Below are 20897 nucleotides of genomic sequence, written 5' to 3'. Positions count from 1 at the left end.
TTTTTAAGTTTCTTTAAAAAAAATTTTTAATTCCTGACTCTGATACTGCTACCCCCAACAAATGATGGTAGAAGAGATTACACACACCCTGCAACAGAGCTACAGAAAATATGTAAAATTTTGCTGCAAACACTAACAGACCTAAGTTTCCTCAAGAAGTACATCTTATTCTGTCCCTTTCTGTGATGGCGTCATTGTTGCATGTCCATGTCAGTCTGTTGTCCAGATGAACACCGATGTATTTATACTCCTCAAGTAGGTTTGTTGAAGCAAGTGATGGCGTTTTCAACTCCAACTCCATGACAATCAGTGATCTGCAGAGAGTTCTGTTAAATGTTTGTTTGCTTAGGTCAGCCAACAGGAGTCTGTTGAATATTTAAACACACTTTCTTTATGTTAGTTTGTGTTTTGTAGATATGGCCTAGTTGTTAAAATTTCCCACATTGTGAGATGTTTTGGACACATTTGTTTTAAAGGTGTGATTTAGCTTACTGTCTGTTGTTAATTTTTCAGAACAAATCAGAATTTGTTTCTCTGGTCATAATAAGAAAAATAAATAAATTTTATGTCTAAAATGTGGCTTTTGAGCAGTTAACTTTCTTCTCTTGACTTATCTTTCAAATTTTTAATGATGGTGTCTTATCAAAATTATAAAACACTGCTTACTGTGTGACTTGTTTTATAAAAAATACAATGGGCTTTTTGAAATTTTTGGACAAGTCAAAATCAGGCTTTGCAACCTAAGCACACTGTTCCCACTGTTAAGCATGCTGGTGGCAGCATTATACTGTGGGATATTATGCTATGTTTTACAGTCTGTGGTATTGGTGAAATGCATAAAGTGGACAGAATATTGAAGAATGAAAACTGACTCTAAGTTCTTTAACTTTCACCTCAGTGCAACAGCCGGATGGTTAAAGCATCAAGATTTCAGCTGAGCAAAAATCCCAAACACACTTTAAAACTGGCTTTGGGATGGATGAAACAGGCTAACATCAGCCTTCTGGAATCTGCTTCTCAAAGGCCAAATCTCAGCTCTAAAAAAAATTTGGCCACTATGTTTAGAAATGCAGTCAAAATTTTAAACTTAACAATTCAGAATTGTTATCTTTAAAGCTGACAAAGACTGTTTATTTAAAAGCTAATAGTCTCTATTTGCACAGAAACTGTGCAAATAGGTGTGCTGTCTGAGCCAAAGGAAATTTAAGGTAACATTAATTGGGGTGTATGTATATTTTTGAGACTTGCACATTATATTGACTGTATATAATATAAAGGGAAGTGCAGAATTTAAAAAAAACTGAGAACACAGCTGTAATTACAGCTTACAGCGCTTTTCAAATTTAAACTCTCAATCTAAAAGCAAACATATTAATGGCTAAAATTTAAACCTCTTCAAATGAACTCTTTTTATGTTATATTGCAGTGAAAATATTAGCTGCCTTGTATGTTTAGTATCAGACACCCTCTGTACACAGATGCTATGCTACAGTACATCTTCCCCTCACCATGTAAATCTCAGCCTGCAGGGCCATTTCCTCCTCCATGTGACCTTTTCTTCTGTTGACACCATCATCCTTGTTCCCAAGGTATTAGGATTTGTTGGGTGTGACATGTTCCTTGTGGTTCCGCCATCAATTATGCATAAATAATAATAACCTCACACAACTGCTGATTTGCAATGACACTTTCATTCCGACGGCAGCAGCCTATAACTCAGTGCTACCTATTAGTTATTAATGCCTGGCCACGCCAGCTTTACTTTGTCATTTATTGCTTCATCTCTATGCCTTTTTAAATATTCAGCAACTGATGTATCTACGTTTACTGTCTGTGTTCCCTGCCCAGAAAAGGACTGTAGCATCTGGTGGAGGATGATGTAGTAAAGATGGTAAGCCAAGGCTTTGCTGTTTGCACAGCAGTATTGGCATGGGTGGGTTACTTGTGTCAACTGTTTGAAAACTTGCTGTTTTAAAACAACCACTTTCTTTTTTACCCTTCAAGCAGTTTAAAGTCATTTTAATGTAAGAATGGAGCAGATGACCTGACTAATTAACAAGCTAAAATCAACTTGACATGTGTGACTCCAAAAAGCACAACGACAGAATGATGTTAAAGTAATATTCTGCATCCTATGGTTGGCTCAGAGCTTAACTACTTCATAACTGCTTAATTTAGCATGCTCTATATCGTAATAAAAATAATAATTCTCTCAACATGTCTCTCTCTTTGAGCTAAAACCAATAAAAGTGCTACTTCAGTCATTAGCTAAACATTTTTGGTTAACATAGAAAATACTTCTGTGACCAGGGCTTCTGTGTTTTTTTTTTTTTTTTTTTTTTTTTTTGTCTATCTGCTCTGTCTTCTCAAATCCCTCGTTGGTCAAAGCGGATGACCGCTCACAGTGAGCTTCGTTTTGCTGCTTCTTAAAATGGGGTTGTTCCTTTTCACTGTCACCACATGTATACTTAATATAAGGAATTACTATGAAGGTAACAACTCTATGCAAGCAACTATCTCCTGTCAGCACTTTTCATTCAGGTGGACTGGTTGCTGCAAAGTTCATCACTAAAAGTGTCTCAGGGATTTTCTTTGATAGAATACCATTTTACCAATTTATGCAATAAATGGAATTTCACTGTATTACTGTAAGATTGAGTGTTTGTAATAAGATATTAATTTATCTAAATGATTAAATGGGTTTAACTATAGAATTTTTTTTATATAAATTGAATTTCTTTGTCTTTTAAAGTGACTTCAAGTGACACGTATTGTAAATTTGTGCTACATATATAAACTGAAATAAAACTAAATTTAAATACATGGATAGACAACATTAATACATAGCAAAATCTAAAATTATTTGTAACACTGGTAGATTTAGATTTAGAATTAGTTTGCTTTTGGTAGAACATTGAGATAGGCTCCTCTAAATAGTTAAAAAATAAAAGAGGAATCAGTGTAAAAAAGTAATTTTTTAACCATGTGTATGTACATTTGAATAAAAAGTGGAATGTCTAAAACAAATAATAAACATCTTAATAATCAGTGTAGAAATGTTTTTTTTTTTTTTTTTTGCATTAGAGCAATCAAGTTCATTTTATAATTGCTCCGTAGCTTTTTGTATGTTTTCACTGCTATTTTGTTGATGGACTGAAAGTCTTTGAGAGTGGAAGGCCTCTTATCCATCACCCTTATCTTCTGTGGGGTTCATATAGTAGTTTAAAACAAATAAATCACTTTGCAACAATAACAATTTTATCTTGAATGGATTAAAAATTCCATGTATAGTTTAATATTTCTGATTTGAAAAAGTAAAATGCAGTTCTCATCCAGTCTTAGAGACTAAATGGATTAATTGTTGTCCTGGCTGCCATACAGCTGAGACATCCATGTTCATATAAAACAAATCAGTGTGGCAGGTCAAAAGAGCAGGTAGGCTAAGGCTACATCATTGTTTAAAACACCAAATTGTAAAGTTTGGACTGATAAACTGAATGTTAAGTTATTATAAAACGCTCACCACAGATTGTTAAAACAGTGGCATAACATTTGGTGGAGTTAATTGTATGTGTAGTCAAATGTAAAGGTCTTAATCCCAAATCTGCCTTAAATTTAGATGTGCAGTGGTTATGCTATTTTTGGATGTGTGATCCAAGAAGCTTGTTAGATTCTGATCAACATATAACAACTAGGACTATATTGTAGCATAAGATTGCCTTGATTAGTCAATGCATTTTTATTATGTTGCCTGAGTCAATACTTTCATATAATTACAATTTAAAGTCTTTTGTTTTGGCATTCTGCCATCATTGCCCATTTAGAAATTGACATTTCTTACTTGCCTACCTTCTTTTCAGCAAAATAGCTCACCAAGATCAAACGAGGAGCAACTGAAAAAAATCAATTTTCAATTGGATTCATATCTGGACTTTGACTGGGCCATTCCAACTCATGGATGTGCTTTAATCTATCTCAATGGGGTCCAAATGTTTTGCCATATGACAACAAAAGTTAAAAATTGAATCATAATTTTTTGTCATTGTGATTTTTTTATTGTTATGTGCTCAATAATAAACTAAACATGGAATACTTTATTGATAGAAACAAAGTGACAATTTTTTTTATAGGAAATTGACCCATGTAGGGTCTCAGACTTATTAAAAATAAATAATTTCTGACATTTCAGAGTCAATGGTCATAGGCTAATCTTAGCAACAAGAACAGGCCTGTGAGAATAGAATGAGACTTAAAGAGTAGACGTTAAAATAATTCTGTCAGTTTATAAATCACTGAATGGCATAGCACCAACTTTTGTTATGGTATTAACCTTCCAGATCGCTCAGGTCTTCTGGTTCTGCTCTGCTCTGCATCCCCAGAACCAGAACCAAACGAGGAGAAGCAGCATCCAGCTTCTAGTCACCAGAAATCTGGAACAAACTTCCAGAGAATTGCAAAACAGCTGAAACACTGAGTTCCTTTAAACAAAGGCTAACAACCCACCTATTTAAATTTGCTTTTGATTAGTATTTGGTGAAACATTGACATATTGATGTGATTTGATTTGATGATGGCTTTTGACAATATGCAATGTTTACTGCTTGTTTTTAATTGGTAATTGTATGTTTTTATTATGCAAAACACTCTGAACTGCCTTGTTGCTTAAATGTGCCATGCATATAAACCTGACTTAACTTGACTTTGATGGTCAGTCAAATTTGTGCAATTGGCACATAAATTCATAACAAATACCCCCAGTCTGGACTTTGGACAACCCTGATCTAACCCATTCAATTGAAGTACTGGTTAAATTTTTGTTGTCCTGCTGGAAGGAGAATCTCTTTCTCAGTCAAAAATCTTCTGAAGCCTCTTAGCTTCTCTGTCTCTGCAGAATCACGAATCATGGTCGTGATTCTGCCAATACCACGTTTCACCGTAGAATTTGTGTTCAAAGTTTTTTTTTCCAAATGTTTTTTCTTGCCACTCTTGCACAAAAGCCAGATTTGTGTAAAACACAAGAAATAATTGTTTTTATTCTACTTGCCCAGCCTGTCAATTTAAGTAGCCAGCCATATTCCGTTAGATTTGCAGATGTGCCATTTTGGTTAAGGGATTGAAAACCTCGTCATAAACACTGGTCTTTGCAGAAAAATGTTATCTTCTTTGAGCTGGAGCCACTGTATTTCATTTAGTGGTGCCAGAATGAAGAGGGTTGAATACAAATGCACACCAAACAGTTTGGATTTTTATTAGTAAAAAATATTACGTTGTTGGATTCCTGTAACGGTTGTTTGACATCATATTTGTTTGTAGTATGGGAGAGTAACATAACTGATTAAACTCTAACATTTCTGTTATTTCCTTAATTGGGTGTTCTAGGTGCTGATCAGCGCCCTCTAGGGGTTTTGATCTCTGCTGAAGCGTTACCAGCCTGCAGCATCACGGGTGCGACGTCCCACTTCAATTATTGGATATGATTTTTATGCGGACATTCTCCTCTAATATGAAGATGAGAACTTTTTGTTTCTCTCTGAAGAGGCGGAGTTTGCCTTACGAGCAAAAATACGCCTTCTCCCATGCCAGCCTCCGAATCACAGGCGAAACAGAGCAAATGTCTGAACTGCTGATGTTGTATTTTTTGTTTTATTAAAAAAAAAAAAAAAAAAAAAATCTAAATCTAAAAAAACATTGATATCTTAAAATGCATTTTGGAATAGTTTTTTTATTTGTATTTTATTTTTATACAGTTCTAGACCCTGAAATAAGATTTATTTATTTGTTTGTTTATTAATTTATGATGTTTTTTAAATCTAATTTTATGGTAGGACTAGCGGATAAATTATTTAACAAAAAATAAAATAAAATAAAAGTATATCTCTCCCACCTCCTCCTCCCCCTTTTTTTATTTTTATTTTATTTTTTACCATAATTGGTTTCGTGATTCGAATCGATCAGCAACCAGTATAAATTTTACACATGTATTTAGTGAGGTAATATTGTGACATGCAAAGGAGTGAATGAAATCCGTCAGCAGAAACAATTTGATGAGGCTCTTTTCATCAGCAGCACCATCTTGACTGCCTGTGGAGGAACAGAAGCAGAAACAGAAGTCCTTTTCCTTTCCCATGGGGATCGGATAAATATAGTACCTGAAAGCCCTCTCACACACACTCTCTCACACACACTCGCCATTTGCTGTTTGTGTAGAAGCGATTAGCCAGACACAACTGCGAAACTGTTACCTTTATGGTGGCCAAGCCGCAGAATATTCTGTAAGATGATCCGGCTGTGATGTGATGGGAGATGAAAATGTGTCTAAACTGTGACCTCAGGCCGGGATCATTGACTGGAAAACTGGAAAACCCTTTTAGTTCCATATAATTATGTGCTATAATTTTATATAAAAAAACATATTCCAAACTTTTAAAAGCTTTGTAATTTTTTTTTGTGTGTGTGAGAGTGTGTGTGTGTTTTATTTTATTTTACATTGATACGGTTGATATTTAGCGCTAAACTTATTTAACTACATTAATCCTCTTCTATAACACATCTGATTGATATGAATATAATTTTAATTATTGAGGGTTTTGCAAAAATTAATTGATAATATATGAAAACAAAAAGTTGAAAAATCTGGAGCTGACAAGATTGATAAAAAGGGTTCTCTTGTTATTGCTATTTCGTTTCTTTTTATTGGCTGGTAAGTTATGAATTATGAGCATAATAAGTTTTGACGAACATTAAAAATAAAATGTTAAAATTGTTATTTTGCATTGCATTTTTTGTAAATTCATTGCAATTATTTTTTCTAATAGACCAATGCGGATATTTACTCCTAATATCTTAAACACATGTCAGATTATTTTAAACGTTTAAAAGAAATGAAAATAGTTTTAACTTTTTCATAAATTTATTTACAAATAATTTCAGCTTACAACACCAGATAACTACATAGAATTACATATATTTGATTTTTTTATTATTATTATTATTAATAATATTATTATAAACAGTCTTTTTGCACTTGATCGTGTCTTGTATGAAATGTGTCAAGTCGAGCCTCCAATAGAAAAAAAAGGAAAAGTCAAAATAATTATCACAGATCTCAAACAGGAACAAAGGACAGATAAAAGTCAGACGGGTAAAATTATTTTCCCTTTTTTTCGTTTTACAAATATTTACAAATGTTACCTGTACAGAAATACTTTCCTTTTCTTTTCTTTTTTTCATTTCTCTTGTATTTCAAGAGTCTTTTTCATGGCTTTACAGTCCAGTGCTGCCTATTGATTTGTGCTCTTCACGCCTCCCAGTGATAAAGTCTCTATATAAAAATAAGAGTTTTTTTTTCCTTGCTTTTCAGTCACTGTGACGGCCATTTGGAGACCGCTGCCGCCGTCGCTGAAGGTAAAACGTGTCCAGAAATAATATTTGAAGGGACGCTGAGGATGGGAGCGATCGCGGCAGAGGTCCGGGTCAGAGAGAGGGACTGCGCGCTCAGCAGGGCCGACTGAACGGTGACCGGAGGCCGGAGGAAAGCCTGGGCGGCGCCCGGCGTCACGGACGACGAGCTGGACACCCCGATGATGTTCTCTATGCTGAAGGACGGCCTGTTTGACGGCTCGGATTTTATCATAGATGCCGTGCTCAGGCTGTTGAGCTGCAGCTGGAGGCTCGGGCTCAGTTGAGAGTTGAACGCCTTTCTGTTGAGCTCCGCCGAGGGCAGCAGGGGGACGCCCGGCGGGAGCATGGGCCCCACAGGTGGGATGTAGGGGTACTGCAAAGCCGCCGGGTGGGAATACGCAGCCGGGTGGATACCGTAGTGTCTCCCGTAGGGGCCTCCGAGGCTGTACGCCCCGAAACTCTGCATCATGAGTGCGGTCTGGTCCCTGAGCACGTCCGGCTGAACTCTCTTGAACCGTTTCCTCCTCCTGAGGAAGCTGCCGTTGTCGAACATGTCCTCTGAAGCCGGGTCCAGGGTCCAGTAGTTGCCCTTTCCGGGGTTGCCGGGCTCCCGGGGAATTTTCACGAAGCAGTCGTTCAACGACAAGTTGTGCCGGATGGAGTTCTGCCACGCCGGGAATTTCTCCCGGTAGTACGGGAAGCGGTTGCTGATGAACTCGCAGATCCCGCTGAGGGTGAGCTTCTTCTGCGGGCTCTGGAGGATCGCCATGGTGATGAGGGCGATGTAGGAGTAAGGCGGTTTCACCAAGCTGCTCTTGGGCTTCTGGATCGCTCCTCCCGGCGCTGCGCTCTGGTCATGACCCTCTCCTTTCCCTGAGCCCGGCTCTCCTTCCCCAGAGCTCTCGCAGCATGGGCTCCCTCCTCCGGACCTCATCTCCTCTTTCTCCACCTCGATCTCGTCCTCCAAGTCATCGTCGGCCGGCTCTCCTCGAAAGCCGTGCAGGATGCTGCCTCCCCCCGGGCTGTCGCAGTCGCTGTCCACCCTCTCCATGCCCTCATCGTCTCCCTCGCCCACCACGTCGATATCCACGTCCTCGGCTGTGAGCACAGTTTGGCCGGACATGTCGCTGGCTCGATCGCTGCCTCCAGAGAGGGTCATCTCACGGCTTACTCACACTTTAATGTAAAAAAATTAAAAAATAAAATAAAATAGGAGAAGAAGAAACTCACAGAAGTGGAAACAGCTGTGCAGCGGCCAGTGCGCGCACACCGGGGGTCTGCTGGACAAAAACCGGAGGTCTCCAACGATCTGAAGGTGTGCAGAAAAACTTCAAACTTCGAGAAATATTCCCCACGCTGGAAGTTAGCGGGGCCTGCAGAGCGGTGCGTTTTGTCTCAGAAGTTATTTGGAGAGAAAGCGCAACTTTTTTTTTTCTTTTTTTTTCTTTTGCCTTTTGCGCTCCGGCGTCTCTCCTGAGCGGCGGCGCGCGTCCTAAACCAGCGATATTTGGCGAGCTGAGTCGAACTGACACATTCTGCTTTTGGAAAAAAAGGCCGGAGCTTTTTAACCGGACTGACTGATAGATTACTTTCCCCCCTTGTATAAGATATACTATCAGAGCTGGACACGTGGTTCGGTGACGCCACACCCCCCACCTCTCATCTCTCCTTCGCTTCCAAAGCTTTGCTCTCTCCGCTCTCCGTTAAACCATGCAAACTGGAGTTGTTTCTTGGATTTGTCAACAATGGGACATCAGCAGCGCTGCTTTCCGCTGATTTTCTGTGTTCGTCCGTCATAGACCATTTAACGGTGGCGGAGGGAGGAGGAGGAGCAGGGGGAGAAAATTGGCCTGCATGATTGAAAGATCTGAAGCGCTCTAACGTGGCTGCGCAAAAACAACCTTTAACTTTTGCTAATTCGAACTGTGTTGACAGCTGCAGAGCGGTAACAGCGACAGCTAAGTTAAAGGAATCTGCTTGCTCGAGCTTTGAGTGTGTTTTTCCTTTTAAACTGTGAAATTGTGCATGAGAGGGTTTTTTTTATTTTATTTTTTATTTATTTTTTTTTTTTTTTTACCATCTGTGAATTCTACTGCTTAATCTTTTTCTTGTCTTGGCTGCGATGCACCACTTTATGTTTGCATTATTATAGATCCCGCTGTGAAACTTCAATGTGCGAACACAAAACATGATTTCCAAGTCTATTTATTCCTGCAGGATTAGTGGGAAGAGCGCGAGGAAGCAGCTGCGGCGGAATCGACCATGAATGTTGGGGGAGAGGAACGCATTTCCTTAAGAGTTTGGAAGAGGTGCAAACGACCCAGATCATTGCATGTGTTTGCATTTGAAAAAGAACAAACAAACAATCTAGGAAATGTAGACAGCGGGTGAATTCAAAGGAAGCATTTTTTATTCACAGGCTTGGAGGTGAGCGCTAAAGGTTGAAGTTTGGGCTTGGGAAAACAGCGAGATCCTTTTGTTTCGGCGCTAATATTTAGAATAATTGATGCGGACTTTGCATGCTGAAGAGAAATGTGTAGAACTAGAAATAAAATATAGAAAGTTCGCACCGCAGCTGAAGGAATTAAAATCAAGGACTTTATTTTTTTAAAAATTTAATATAAAGGGAATTTAAATGATGGAATTTTTTTGTAGTTAAATGCTCGTTTAAAGTTTGTTATGCTTACAGAGTATTTATTTATAACTTATTTATTTTATTATTGTTAGAATTATTATTACAATCATGTTTTACATCAAATTTACTTTTGTTCATCAGGTAATTCGTATTAATTAATTACTTACGGAATTTAACTTACAAAAACTGAAGAAACCTAAGCAAAAAATAATTTTCGTTTTTTTTTTTTAAATCAGTTTTTTAATTAAATATTTTTCTTTGGCTGTTGCTTCGTCGACATCTGATCAGCGCTGCGCAGAGGCGCTTCTCCTTGTCACACCTTTGCTGCTCTCCAGTCCGGGATAAAAGCGAGGATTAATCAGACGCTATCATTAATAACGCGCGTTCGGGTCAAAGGGACGGAAACCCGGCTTCCGATTAGCCTGGCCTCCCGTTTAATCTTCGGCTGACCTGTGAGATCCGAAGGTCCGTCAATATGGACTACTTAGCAGATGAAACCAGAGTCCGCGTCAACTTTCATCCTGCTCATCCGTGGCGCGCATGTGTGTGTGTGTGTGTTGTGTGTGTGTGTGTGTATGTGTGTGTGTGTGTGTGCGTGTGTGTGTGTGTGTGTGTGTGTGTGTGTTTAGGGTATCTCTCATTTCTTCCTGCTTCTCTAAATGAAAAAAAAGCACCTTGAAGAACTAGATTCTTTTTTTCTCTGAAAATGCTTAAAACAACATTTGTTTTTCTCTGTTGTAAAGTTGATTTTTAACATTACTTTATGCATTTAGGGAAGCATAAAGTATCAATTAGAGTCATGCTAAAAAGACTAATGTTTTATAGAAGTAGAACAAGAAGTTCAAATAATCTACTTTTTAAAAAATATTATTCATGCGTTTGAATTTTTTTTTTTTTAATGAGTCAGGCATCTTTCACTGTTTCCTGTTTTGTCTTTGAACCTGCAGGTGCAGCTGGCACAGCCAGTCCTAGGCATAAGCAAGCTACACTCCTACTCTGGACCACTCTGCAGCAGGGGGGTTCCCACTGAGCAGCTCGACCTCTCACACAGATGTAGATCTTAGGCTCTTCGAATTGTGCCTAAATGTCAAAAAATCTGATAATTTTATACTATGCTTTAAGGGTTTAAAATGAATTAATACAAATAAAATAAAAATAGATCTGAAAATAAAATAGATTTAGCTTCAAAATGTAAAGAATTATCAATATGGAAAAAATCATGGATTATACAGTTTAATATAATGTAACCAGTGCAATATTGTACTTACAGTTTAGTCGAATTTTATTCAAGCTAATCAGTCAATAAAAAAACCCCTCCATTTCCCACCCAATTTAAACTTCACTTTTCCCTCCCTTTTTAACTGCTCTTATTCAATAAATGAATTGGGGCCCAAAGGCCCAGGACCATATAAAGTATTGGCTTGGCTCTGTGTAAGTAGCGTAGATACCCGCTGATAAAAGCTCACTACAACAAGCACAGAGTGAGGGGGGTTTTCTAACCCGTCCTTCCTGTGATCTTTTGAAGCCCCATAAATCCGCTTTTATACCTCCGCAGTTTGTTAATGAAATGTGCGTTTTAAGCACACATGCACGGCTTAGCGCGACAAAAACCTTTTAGTATAATAAGCCATCTTGCTCCTGAATGAAACCGTTGGGAGGGACACAGAAGAGATGCAGCAGCAGCTCAGGTGATGGAAACAGCGTTGGAAAAACTACCACCAAGGTCGCTGGTATAACAAATAATTGTGATCATAATAATGTGCTGCTCCGGTGAACTCTGATGAATAGATCTCCCCCCCTCCCTTCAGGTTATACCCGTGCTGCTGGAGTCAGAGGTCAGGGTCACCTGCGGAAGCTATAAGAGCGTTTCGGTTTGTTCAGAGGCATTTAGGCTCAATAAAGGTTTTTAAAAAAGGCTTATTCTAAATATATTTTTGCAAATTTAATCTTCTTTGGAGATAAATAGCTATTCTTCAGTCGGTCACACAAACACAACTTTTAAAAACTTGTTTGCAATTTCCTGTAGGTTTTTAAATGTTTTTCTGTATCTCTTTAAAACTGGATTAATCTTTTTATTTTCTATAATATGCAAAGAGTAAGGCATTCCAACATACTCAGCTCAATTAATTAGGTTAGAGTGCATCTGAGGGCTGCCGCTTAATTACACAGATATGATAAATTAATGCATTGTTGGCGCGTCTGTAATTATGCTAATTATTTTATACTAGCAGCAAAATCTTCACCCTGTCAGATTTAATAACAAGTGAAAATCTCAAGCAGCTGTTAGCAAAAAAAATGGAAGCGAGATGTAATGGAATTTATTTTTGTCTCAAAAATTGAATGTTTCACATCGGACAATGTGTATCCCCTCAGAGGGATGAAGGTAGGGTAGTTTTTTTTTTCTCTCTCTCTCCCCTTTTATCTACGTTTTATTTTTTTGGAAATCACAATTTTCAGTTTCCCCCGAAGAGTCCACTCCATCAAGCTGCGAGTCTGTGTCAAACAATATGACGGAGTTCATCTTTAAGCCCTCCTCCTGCTGGATGTGCGGCACCCACATCAGACACAGACGTGGGGCCCCGACTCTGAGCACGCGGTGTCTCAAGCGCCTCTGCGCGCGCCCGATTTTCTGTTTGTCGGGAGGCCCCGTTTTATAAGAATGTTTGTATATCTACTGAAACGCAGCAAATTTGCAGCAAATTTGTATTTTCTGCACCTGATGTATGACGCACCTCATGTGCTCCTCTTGTTTGTAGCTTTTGTACCAAGCAGCACATTCATGGTTTAGGGAATAATTTACTATAAATATATATATAAAAAAAGCCCACAGATTTTTCTTCTGTTCTCTTACTTTTACAATACGTTTCTAGAAAGTGAGCCCGACCATTGTTATTTTTTATCCTCTTCAATAAATACAGGCTTTCAGTGGATTGACTTATACCAATAACAGCATGAATCAATAACGCTGAAAAAGTGTAATGTTAGACAATAGACAACAATGAAAGAACAAGCTTTCAAAAATTCAGTGTAAATTATGTCACGTTTCTCCAATTGTAGTCTTAAAAAGATGAAATATTTACTTCCTTGCTTTTTCTTCTTAATACATTCTCATTCATTCCTTTGATTGTCATTTTACCCTATAGATTACTGAAATGCAATCTATTAATTAATTTAAAAAAAAAATTAAGTAGCATTTGATTTTTTTTAATCTGTCAAATATACACTTGTATGAACTTTGAAAGACTACTCTTGAAGGAAAATAAAACATTTTTTGGATTTAATTCTCATACAAAATAGTTACATTTTAACGCCAGAAAATATCAGTTTCTATTTATTTGTCTACTTCTTAGTTTAAAAAAAATGTCTCGCCACCTGTCCATCGTTGGACCACCATACCAGGACAAATCCTGACACACCGGCAGCGAGAAGACCACTGGGAGGGGACAGACCTGCATCAAACTTTGAGGATTTTCATCCGCTGATGCCGCTGCTGCTGCTGGGAAAGTGACACCTCCAGCTAAATGCAGCGGTGGATTACCATGCCAATGTATACTTGTTAAATACTTACGGTGTCACTCAGTTTGTAGCTCTTTGTCATTCAGAGGGTGGCTGAAAGTTACGCATCAGAATATTGCCTCGTTGTGTGAGCGCACGCATGAGGCAGATCAAGGCCGCGAACAGTTGCGAATTGGTCCCACTTCTGGCCTTTTACGCGCAGTCAAAACACACGCAGTCCAACGCGTTGTGTGCGTGAAAAGGAGGCAAACTCTGACTTAGTAACACACCCGAGACTGATCGAACAATGACATAATTTACTTATATGGTTTAATAATAAAAAAAGAGTAAAATTGTTACATGAAATCATAATAAATGTTTATTTTCGCAACAATTTGTGGAAAGTTGATTCTTCTTCACTGATACTTGGAGGAAAGTTTTTTTTTTGTTTTTTTTTTTTTGTTTTTTTTTGTTTTTTTTTGTTAATAAAAATAAATAAATGAAACACCCCAAACAAAAATAATCTTCCTCAGGAAGGTTACTGGATGAAAATGTAAAAACCTGCAGATGCTCATGTTTGCATTTGAACCAGGTTGAAACGGACCTTTCATTCAGCATGACCCTTGAACTCAATATCCTCTGCCTATTGATGCATACATTTATATATAACATCACAGTAAATTACCTTCTGCATTCGCCTGCCCTGTACCCATAATAATGTTCCTTCACCTAATCTGTCAGGTTCCACTCTGAGACACTTTACCTCTTGTCGAACCCAATTATTGCAGAAGATGAGGAAGAGGCAAAAGGTTTTGGCTTGGCAGAGAAACATGTTTGGATTCAGAATCTTCTTTATTGGTAATATTATGCTAAAAGCAAAAATATTCCAGAAAAATACTGTTCTCACATGACAAATAATAGTATTTTCATGCAGACTTTTTTTTTTTTTATTATTGAAGCAACATTTTCTACACTATCTCATATTTGCTTTATAAAAGTGTCCTTGTCTATTATTGCAGTGGGGAAGTGCACATCCTTATCAAAGTCATGGTGCTGTCTCTTGAAATTAGAGACAGCACCTCTAAATTGTCAATTACACAGAGGTTAAGTAGACTGAATAGACTCAATGATTCAAATCAGGTGGTACAATTTATTGCACATCACTCTCTGGTTTCATTTCACAGAGCACTGACAATGAAGCGCCTTTATTTTACACAATAGGTGAATAAAATTGGCACAGATCCTATCTATGCTGCTCAGTTTTTCATGCTACTTATAAAAATTTGCTCAACAAATGATTTTTTTCATCTTTGAAGTGTTTTGTTTAGACTTATTATGAACAGTAATTTTTAGATCATAAAATAGATCCAGAACAATAGTCATTGTTTAGCATAATAACCGTTAAATGGAAGTAATAGGATCAGTCTTAAATGTGATATGCTTTTAAAAGGTGAACTGGCATTCCTCAAAGTCTTTTAATGTTAACTGATAATTCATATACTGATTTGTTTTGATTTTCCATTTGAATCATGAAGCATAATGCAATAATAGATGTCATATGCACATAATTTTGTGCAATATGGGACAATCAGGGTGAACTTTCTTTTATTTTTTGTTTGGATCCTCTCTTTAACCCTGATCTCTGCACTTATTTATAACTTATCTGCAGAGAAAATATTTATTTGAGGAAATATATGGTTCATCTGCATTTTTAAGAAATTGTTCAATTGTCCAGAACTGTGACAGACCAACACGAAGTAATGTGTAGTTGTGAAAAGGAAGAAAAAATATACTTGATTTCCATTATATTTATTTATTTACAAATATGAATCTGAAGTGTTGTATAAATAATGTGTCAGTACATGTATGCAAGACAATTTTTTCAATAATATTTCAAGCTCAGTCACTTTGAATGAACATCAATTTTCAAGCACTGACGGAGATTCTGAAAGAGTTTTAGATCCGAGTCATGAAAAAACTTTAAGTTAAACCTTTCCATTGTAGCATAGACTGTATGTTTTGGATTTCTTTCCTACAGGAAGACAAATCTTCACTTCAGTCTCAACCCTTTTCTAGCCTATGACAGTTTTTTTTGTCACCCATTTAATTAGCTCTGTCTATTTTCCTATGAACCAGTTTCCTTGTCTTGCAAAAAAACACAATGTTTTATGTTGGACATGGTGTATTCAGGTCAGTGTCTATTTTCCACCATTTTCCGTCATTTTTCTGCATGAACACCAAACATTTACTTTGTTACATCCAACCATTAAACCTTCTTTCACATATTAGGTTAGTAGTTCTAAACACAACATAAGGAAATACATGTTTATTTTCTATATATCTATGCACACTCACTTGTCTTGACGTAATTCATTAAAGGGTCATGTACTTATTATTATTTTAATTTAAATTTAAATTTACTTCAAAGGTGTGCATACATTTAAGTATAAACTTTTCCTTTCCAGTTGTTAAATCATAGCTACAGCTAACATTTCAGTGATTATACATGTATTTCTTTATCAATATAATTAGTACTTATAATAACAAAACTAAGTTAAGTCTAATTATATTTAAGATGACTTTTAACTCAAATCTTTTACTTTGTATTGCTTTAACTGCTTATTTAGTCCATATCCCCATTTAAATGTGACATACATGGCAAAGTTAAGAATGTATACATGGTTAACACTCAAAGAAAGTTAGTGCCCTGAAACCAGAACTTGTAGTCCAAAGTCAGCTACACAAGCATCAATATTTTACAATCTCTCAAGAATCCCCATTGCAGATGCAATCAATGCCTCCTATTCATTATCCATGTGTATGTCTTCTAGGTATGGCCTTTGTCGTTCGGCAATAATTCTCCCTTCCACAGTTCCACATCACTCCACTGAGCCATACTTTTACAAATGCCTCAGGGCTATAAATACTAATGAAATCTCTTTGCTTAATTTGATTTTGCTGGTACACTTGCAGTTATGGCTGAACTTTCCCACGAGAGAGGCTGATTGGACACTTTCAAGTCCTTATGGAAGCAGGAAAACATTCCAAAGAGCTGGGGAGATCATTTCCATAATTACCCCGATTGGCAGCCTAATGACCTTCTGCGACAATAAAAAGATCTCTTGTTAATTCCATTTCTGTCGCTGACATTCAAGAGATTCCTATCTTACATGTTTGAGGGTTCACAAGATAACAAGTGTACTTTTTTTCCCCCCTCACGAGCAAAAGAGCAGTCTCATTCAGTGTTGCACCCCCCACCCTCATTCCACGTCGCTACCAACGGCTCTGCTCTGCTTTGAACAGGATCTGCCTGAGTCTGCACAGCTCCTCTACTCTGCTCCAAAGTTGGATAATTTATGGACCACGAGGAGATTATAAAGATGGATCTGTAAGGCAATCAATTCCCATGTTGCGCTTTTGAATGGTGGGATAGAAATGAAGTGCAGAATAATTAAAAAGATCACAAGTCCCCCCTCGCATGTAATAACGAGCAGGTCCAGAGGCGGTGGGCTCCTCCACGGTGCCAGAGGAAGCTCTTTTGATGTGACTGAGAGGACACCTCAGCTGGTCCAGAGCTGCTGCACAAAGGGATGGTTTCACCCGGCACCACACACTGAGGGCGCATTGCCACGCATGCAGAGTCAGTTTGACCAGGCAGATCACAAGCAGATACTGTTGTCAGAGGAAGCTGAGACACTTTTTTATCTGCTTAGATGTCACGGTGACTCAGAGCTGGCAGCGATGCAGAGTGTGTGGGGGTCTGTTTGGAATATGTTTCACAGGGCCCACAATGCTCAGAGTGTTGTTGGATGTTTAAAAAAAAAATCATCCGTTGTTGGTGTATGAATGGGTGTCAAAATGTACTGTCAACACTCTGCATGCACAGCTGTGGGCCACTTTGACCTGATAAATACCGCTGCAGACTCCTTAAAATTCTGAATACATTAAACTTGATGTAAAATTTAAAACTGTGGAACTGATGTCCCTTTATCATCCTTATTTTCAATCAGTGACAAGATTCTGTGGGAATAAACATCAGATATTTAGTCTGTGCAGCACAAGTAGCATCTTTTGAGAATAGTAAATAAGATTATTTATAAGAGGAAACACCAGGACGTGTTTGTACATCATTTCAGGATTAGGACCTATTTAGACTTAACTATAAGATGAATCACTTTAGTTAATGTCTAACAGGTGAATCAATGGGAACTAGTAATCCCTGCAATTGTGAATTATATTTGTTATTCATCAAACTCAGATCTATTTAAAAATGATTAACACAAACAGACATTATTAGTGAAAAGATATTACAGTATCTTTTCTGTCCAAGTATGGATTAAGTGGAAGTTTTTAGGATATTAGGGAATTAAACATTTAAAAAAAAAAATATTTAAAGGGTTAATTGAGCTAGTCTGGAGGAAGGAGTTTTAGTCCAGGTTTTGATTCTGGCAACATTTTTTTCCAAAAAAAACCAAAAACTTTCCTAATCCAAAATTGATGGTTCTCAACTTTGGATTAGGTCATTGGTCTGAAAAATGTTGATTAGTAATCTTGTGTTGAAAGTAAGGGTTCTGTTTCTGTGGAGGTAAAACAAAAAACATTTTTAACTCCTACAGTTTGCCAACAGAAGAGATAAACCACAGTACAGTGCACAATATTGAGTAAGGACATTATAGTTGCCTCCTACGAGTATATTTGTAGAAATGTTCACTTTCAAATGCACTTTTTTTAGAGAAATTTAGATTCTAAACAGGAGTTTTCTTGATAACTAAATAAAGTTTATTTACTTTTTAGAAGTATCTGATCATTGTTCTTTGAAAATGCTAGGAATTTTGGTGACAAAAATATTTATTTGGACCAGAAATCCTTATGAAAGTGGACCTTGGTTTCTGACTTATTTTCAGCCAGTAGTTTTTGGCTCAAGGAAGCGACTCGTCAAGAATCAAATCAATTGTGCCATTTAAACATGTTAGAATCAAAGTGATGCAGTAAATAATTATTTGGCTGCCTTCTTCTTGGTCAGTAATGTTCTAACTCAAGAACTAAAGGCAACTTAAATGACTAATAGGGCCATGTGACAGGACTTGAAAAAGTTGCTCAGAACAGCAAATTCAATTATGTTAGAATTCTGCACAAAAACAATCTATTCTAGTAATTAGAGGTATTCCTGTCAGATGACTCATGTTAGTGGGGCCTAATGCCATTTGGAAAATTCTAACGCCTGCTTTGAATGTTATCAAATGTTTACAAAAGAGTTTAATGTGCGAAAATGCAATCAGGGAAGTGGCTGGTCATTCTCTACCGGCAGCAGCATTGAGCAGTGATTTTCTAAATTGACTTGGTGGTGTATTAAAAATAACAAAAATTTAATTTAGGAAACTTAACAACACACATTTAGGCAGGATGTCTCTGCGTAGACAATGGAAGATTGTCTCTTCACTCTTTTAACTCTTTAGTTGGTTAAAAAAACACCTGTGCTTTGACTTGGAATGTGCAGAAATGATTTTGGTCAGTTATAGAAAACCCATGGTTACTTAAAACGTTTCCTTGCCACATTTTTTAGTTGAATTTCATGGATGAATCTGAGACATGAAAATGCATTATATTGTAGCTCCCAGTTTCCAGTCTTTTGCAGCCTCTAATACTTTGTCTTCCAGTATCATCCATGTTCCCAAGAAACCAAAGAATCTTCCTTGTGGTGTTAAAGTAAATGATGCCGCCACTACCATACGTCACTGTGCTGTATGGTAGTTGGAAAACAATGTATCAATTTGATTCATTTTCACAATTATGCTCAATGTTTTTGTTGGTTTATTCCATAGAATCCACCAAAAAACAAACATTTCTGACTGCAATGCGACAAGCTACAAGAAAAAAATCCCAAAAAGATAGGATTGTGAAATTCACAATAATAATTTTGTTGGATTTTCTTCTACTCTTTGGTTATTTGAAATATATTGTGCTCATGTATTAATTACACATCACTCTTTTTACCCTGACTGATTCTCCTGGGTCAGGTTTTGCTGCTCTCTACAACAAGTCACCAAACTTTTGGAGTCTCACAAAGGCCACATTCTCCTCCAAGTTGCTTTTCTTCATCATCCAGCTCCAGGGCAAGGCAGATCTGCTGAGACCCCTGCATTGTCTGCCCAAAACCACATATTAAATTTGCCCTGCACAAGCCATTTCATTGAGTTGTGGCAGGAATTCCTTTGCTGGTTCATTCATCTGTGTACATGGTTTGGAAACACATTAGAAACAAAGCAAGCCAGTCAAAGGATAATATTGAGGAAGTAGCATACATTTCAAGTTTTGCAGCATATGTCATCTCTGTTTCATGCTCTTTTGCTCAGTACCAGTCCATGCGGGGGAAATACTGTGAAACTAGCTGCAAGCCATCCAAAATTTCTCCTTGCATGTGTAATGTTTTGCTCTTCATTAGGAATTCTGGATTTTCCCCACCAGGAATGTCAAGTGAATACAAAGAGAGGGAAACTATGAGCGCTCTCCATGCACGGTTAACAATTAACAATAGATAATAAAGACAAAAATCTGATTTTAGACAACCAGGCCGTTCTCATTCAAAATATTTTAGAGTCTGTTTTTTGTTCTTGTGAGAATACTATCATTATAATAAGAACATAGCAGACTTTTGGTTCTGATGCTATTTATCTAAAACAAACAAAAAACATTTATAATTTTTGTATGTATTTATAATTATTGTTTCACACAATTGTTTTATAATTGATACTTTATATCACCAATCCATAAAAAAAAATAATAAAAAAAAAACTTAAAATCTTAGAATTTCCCGATTTCTTTAGAGTTGTATTTCAGTAAGATAGAGGTTATTCATATGCTCCTCTGTTCTGCTTGGTTTTTGTTTCTTTACTTCCCCATCTTGTTGGTCTTTTCACCTGTTCAAACAACTTCATGCCAGCAGCCAATTATGGTAAATTGCTAACAGATGAACGTCCACATTGCCATCAATACGTGACGTAGTAAAATGAACAGCACTGCGAGAAGCTGTGACAAACCAAAATTATGATATAAATATTTTGCGATCAAACATGTTAATGCCACGTGGCAACTAATTTGATTTTGTGTAGTTTCATAAACACTTTTCTTAATCCAGTTTAGAGTCAATAATTGGTTCGTTTCTCTCAACTGATTGCTGGGAGCTACTTGTTTGTTTTGATATCTTATTTTGTTTCGTATAACCAATCACTGTCCCTAGATGACAGTCACACCCAGCACCGTCTTGTAAGTGTGGTAAAGTTATTTCTTTAAACTGCGTGCTTCCAAACTGGTTCAAATGATATTCATGTAATAAGAAAAGCAAAATGTCTGAAATTGAAGTACAGAT

The 20897-nt window shown here is 37.1% G+C and overlaps 1 protein-coding gene and 1 long non-coding RNA gene across 2 annotated transcripts; one reads left to right on the top strand and one right to left on the bottom strand.

Annotated features, from left to right (window-relative positions):
• Positions 1-5923: 5923 nt before the first annotated feature.
• Positions 5924-9443, bottom strand: foxd3 (forkhead box D3). The gene is made up of 2 exons (XM_015036194.1): positions 8672-9443; positions 5924-8577 (listed from the first exon to the last, which is right to left on the bottom strand). Exon 2 carries the CDS (start codon positions 8558-8560, stop codon positions 7361-7363), a length of 1200 nt encoding a protein of 399 aa, XP_014891680.1. The 5' UTR covers positions 8561-8577; positions 8672-9443; the 3' UTR covers positions 5924-7360.
• A 7-nt stretch (positions 9444-9450) lies between these two features.
• LOC106949727 (uncharacterized) lies at positions 9451-12332 on the top strand. Its single transcript, XR_001425440.1, has 2 exons — positions 9451-9710; positions 10984-12332. It is a non-coding gene; the product is annotated as an uncharacterized LOC106949727 (long non-coding RNA).
• Positions 12333-20897: the final 8565 nt, after the last annotated feature.

This window comes from Poecilia latipinna, unplaced genomic scaffold, assembly GCF_001443285.1.
Source record: "Poecilia latipinna isolate Pla-1442-1.1 unplaced genomic scaffold, P_latipinna-1.0 Scaffold359, whole genome shotgun sequence".
NCBI lineage: Eukaryota > Metazoa > Chordata > Actinopteri > Cyprinodontiformes > Poeciliidae > Poecilia > Poecilia latipinna.
The sequence above is the reverse complement of the archived record's forward strand: the minus strand, read 5'-3'. Positions and strand labels throughout refer to the sequence as shown.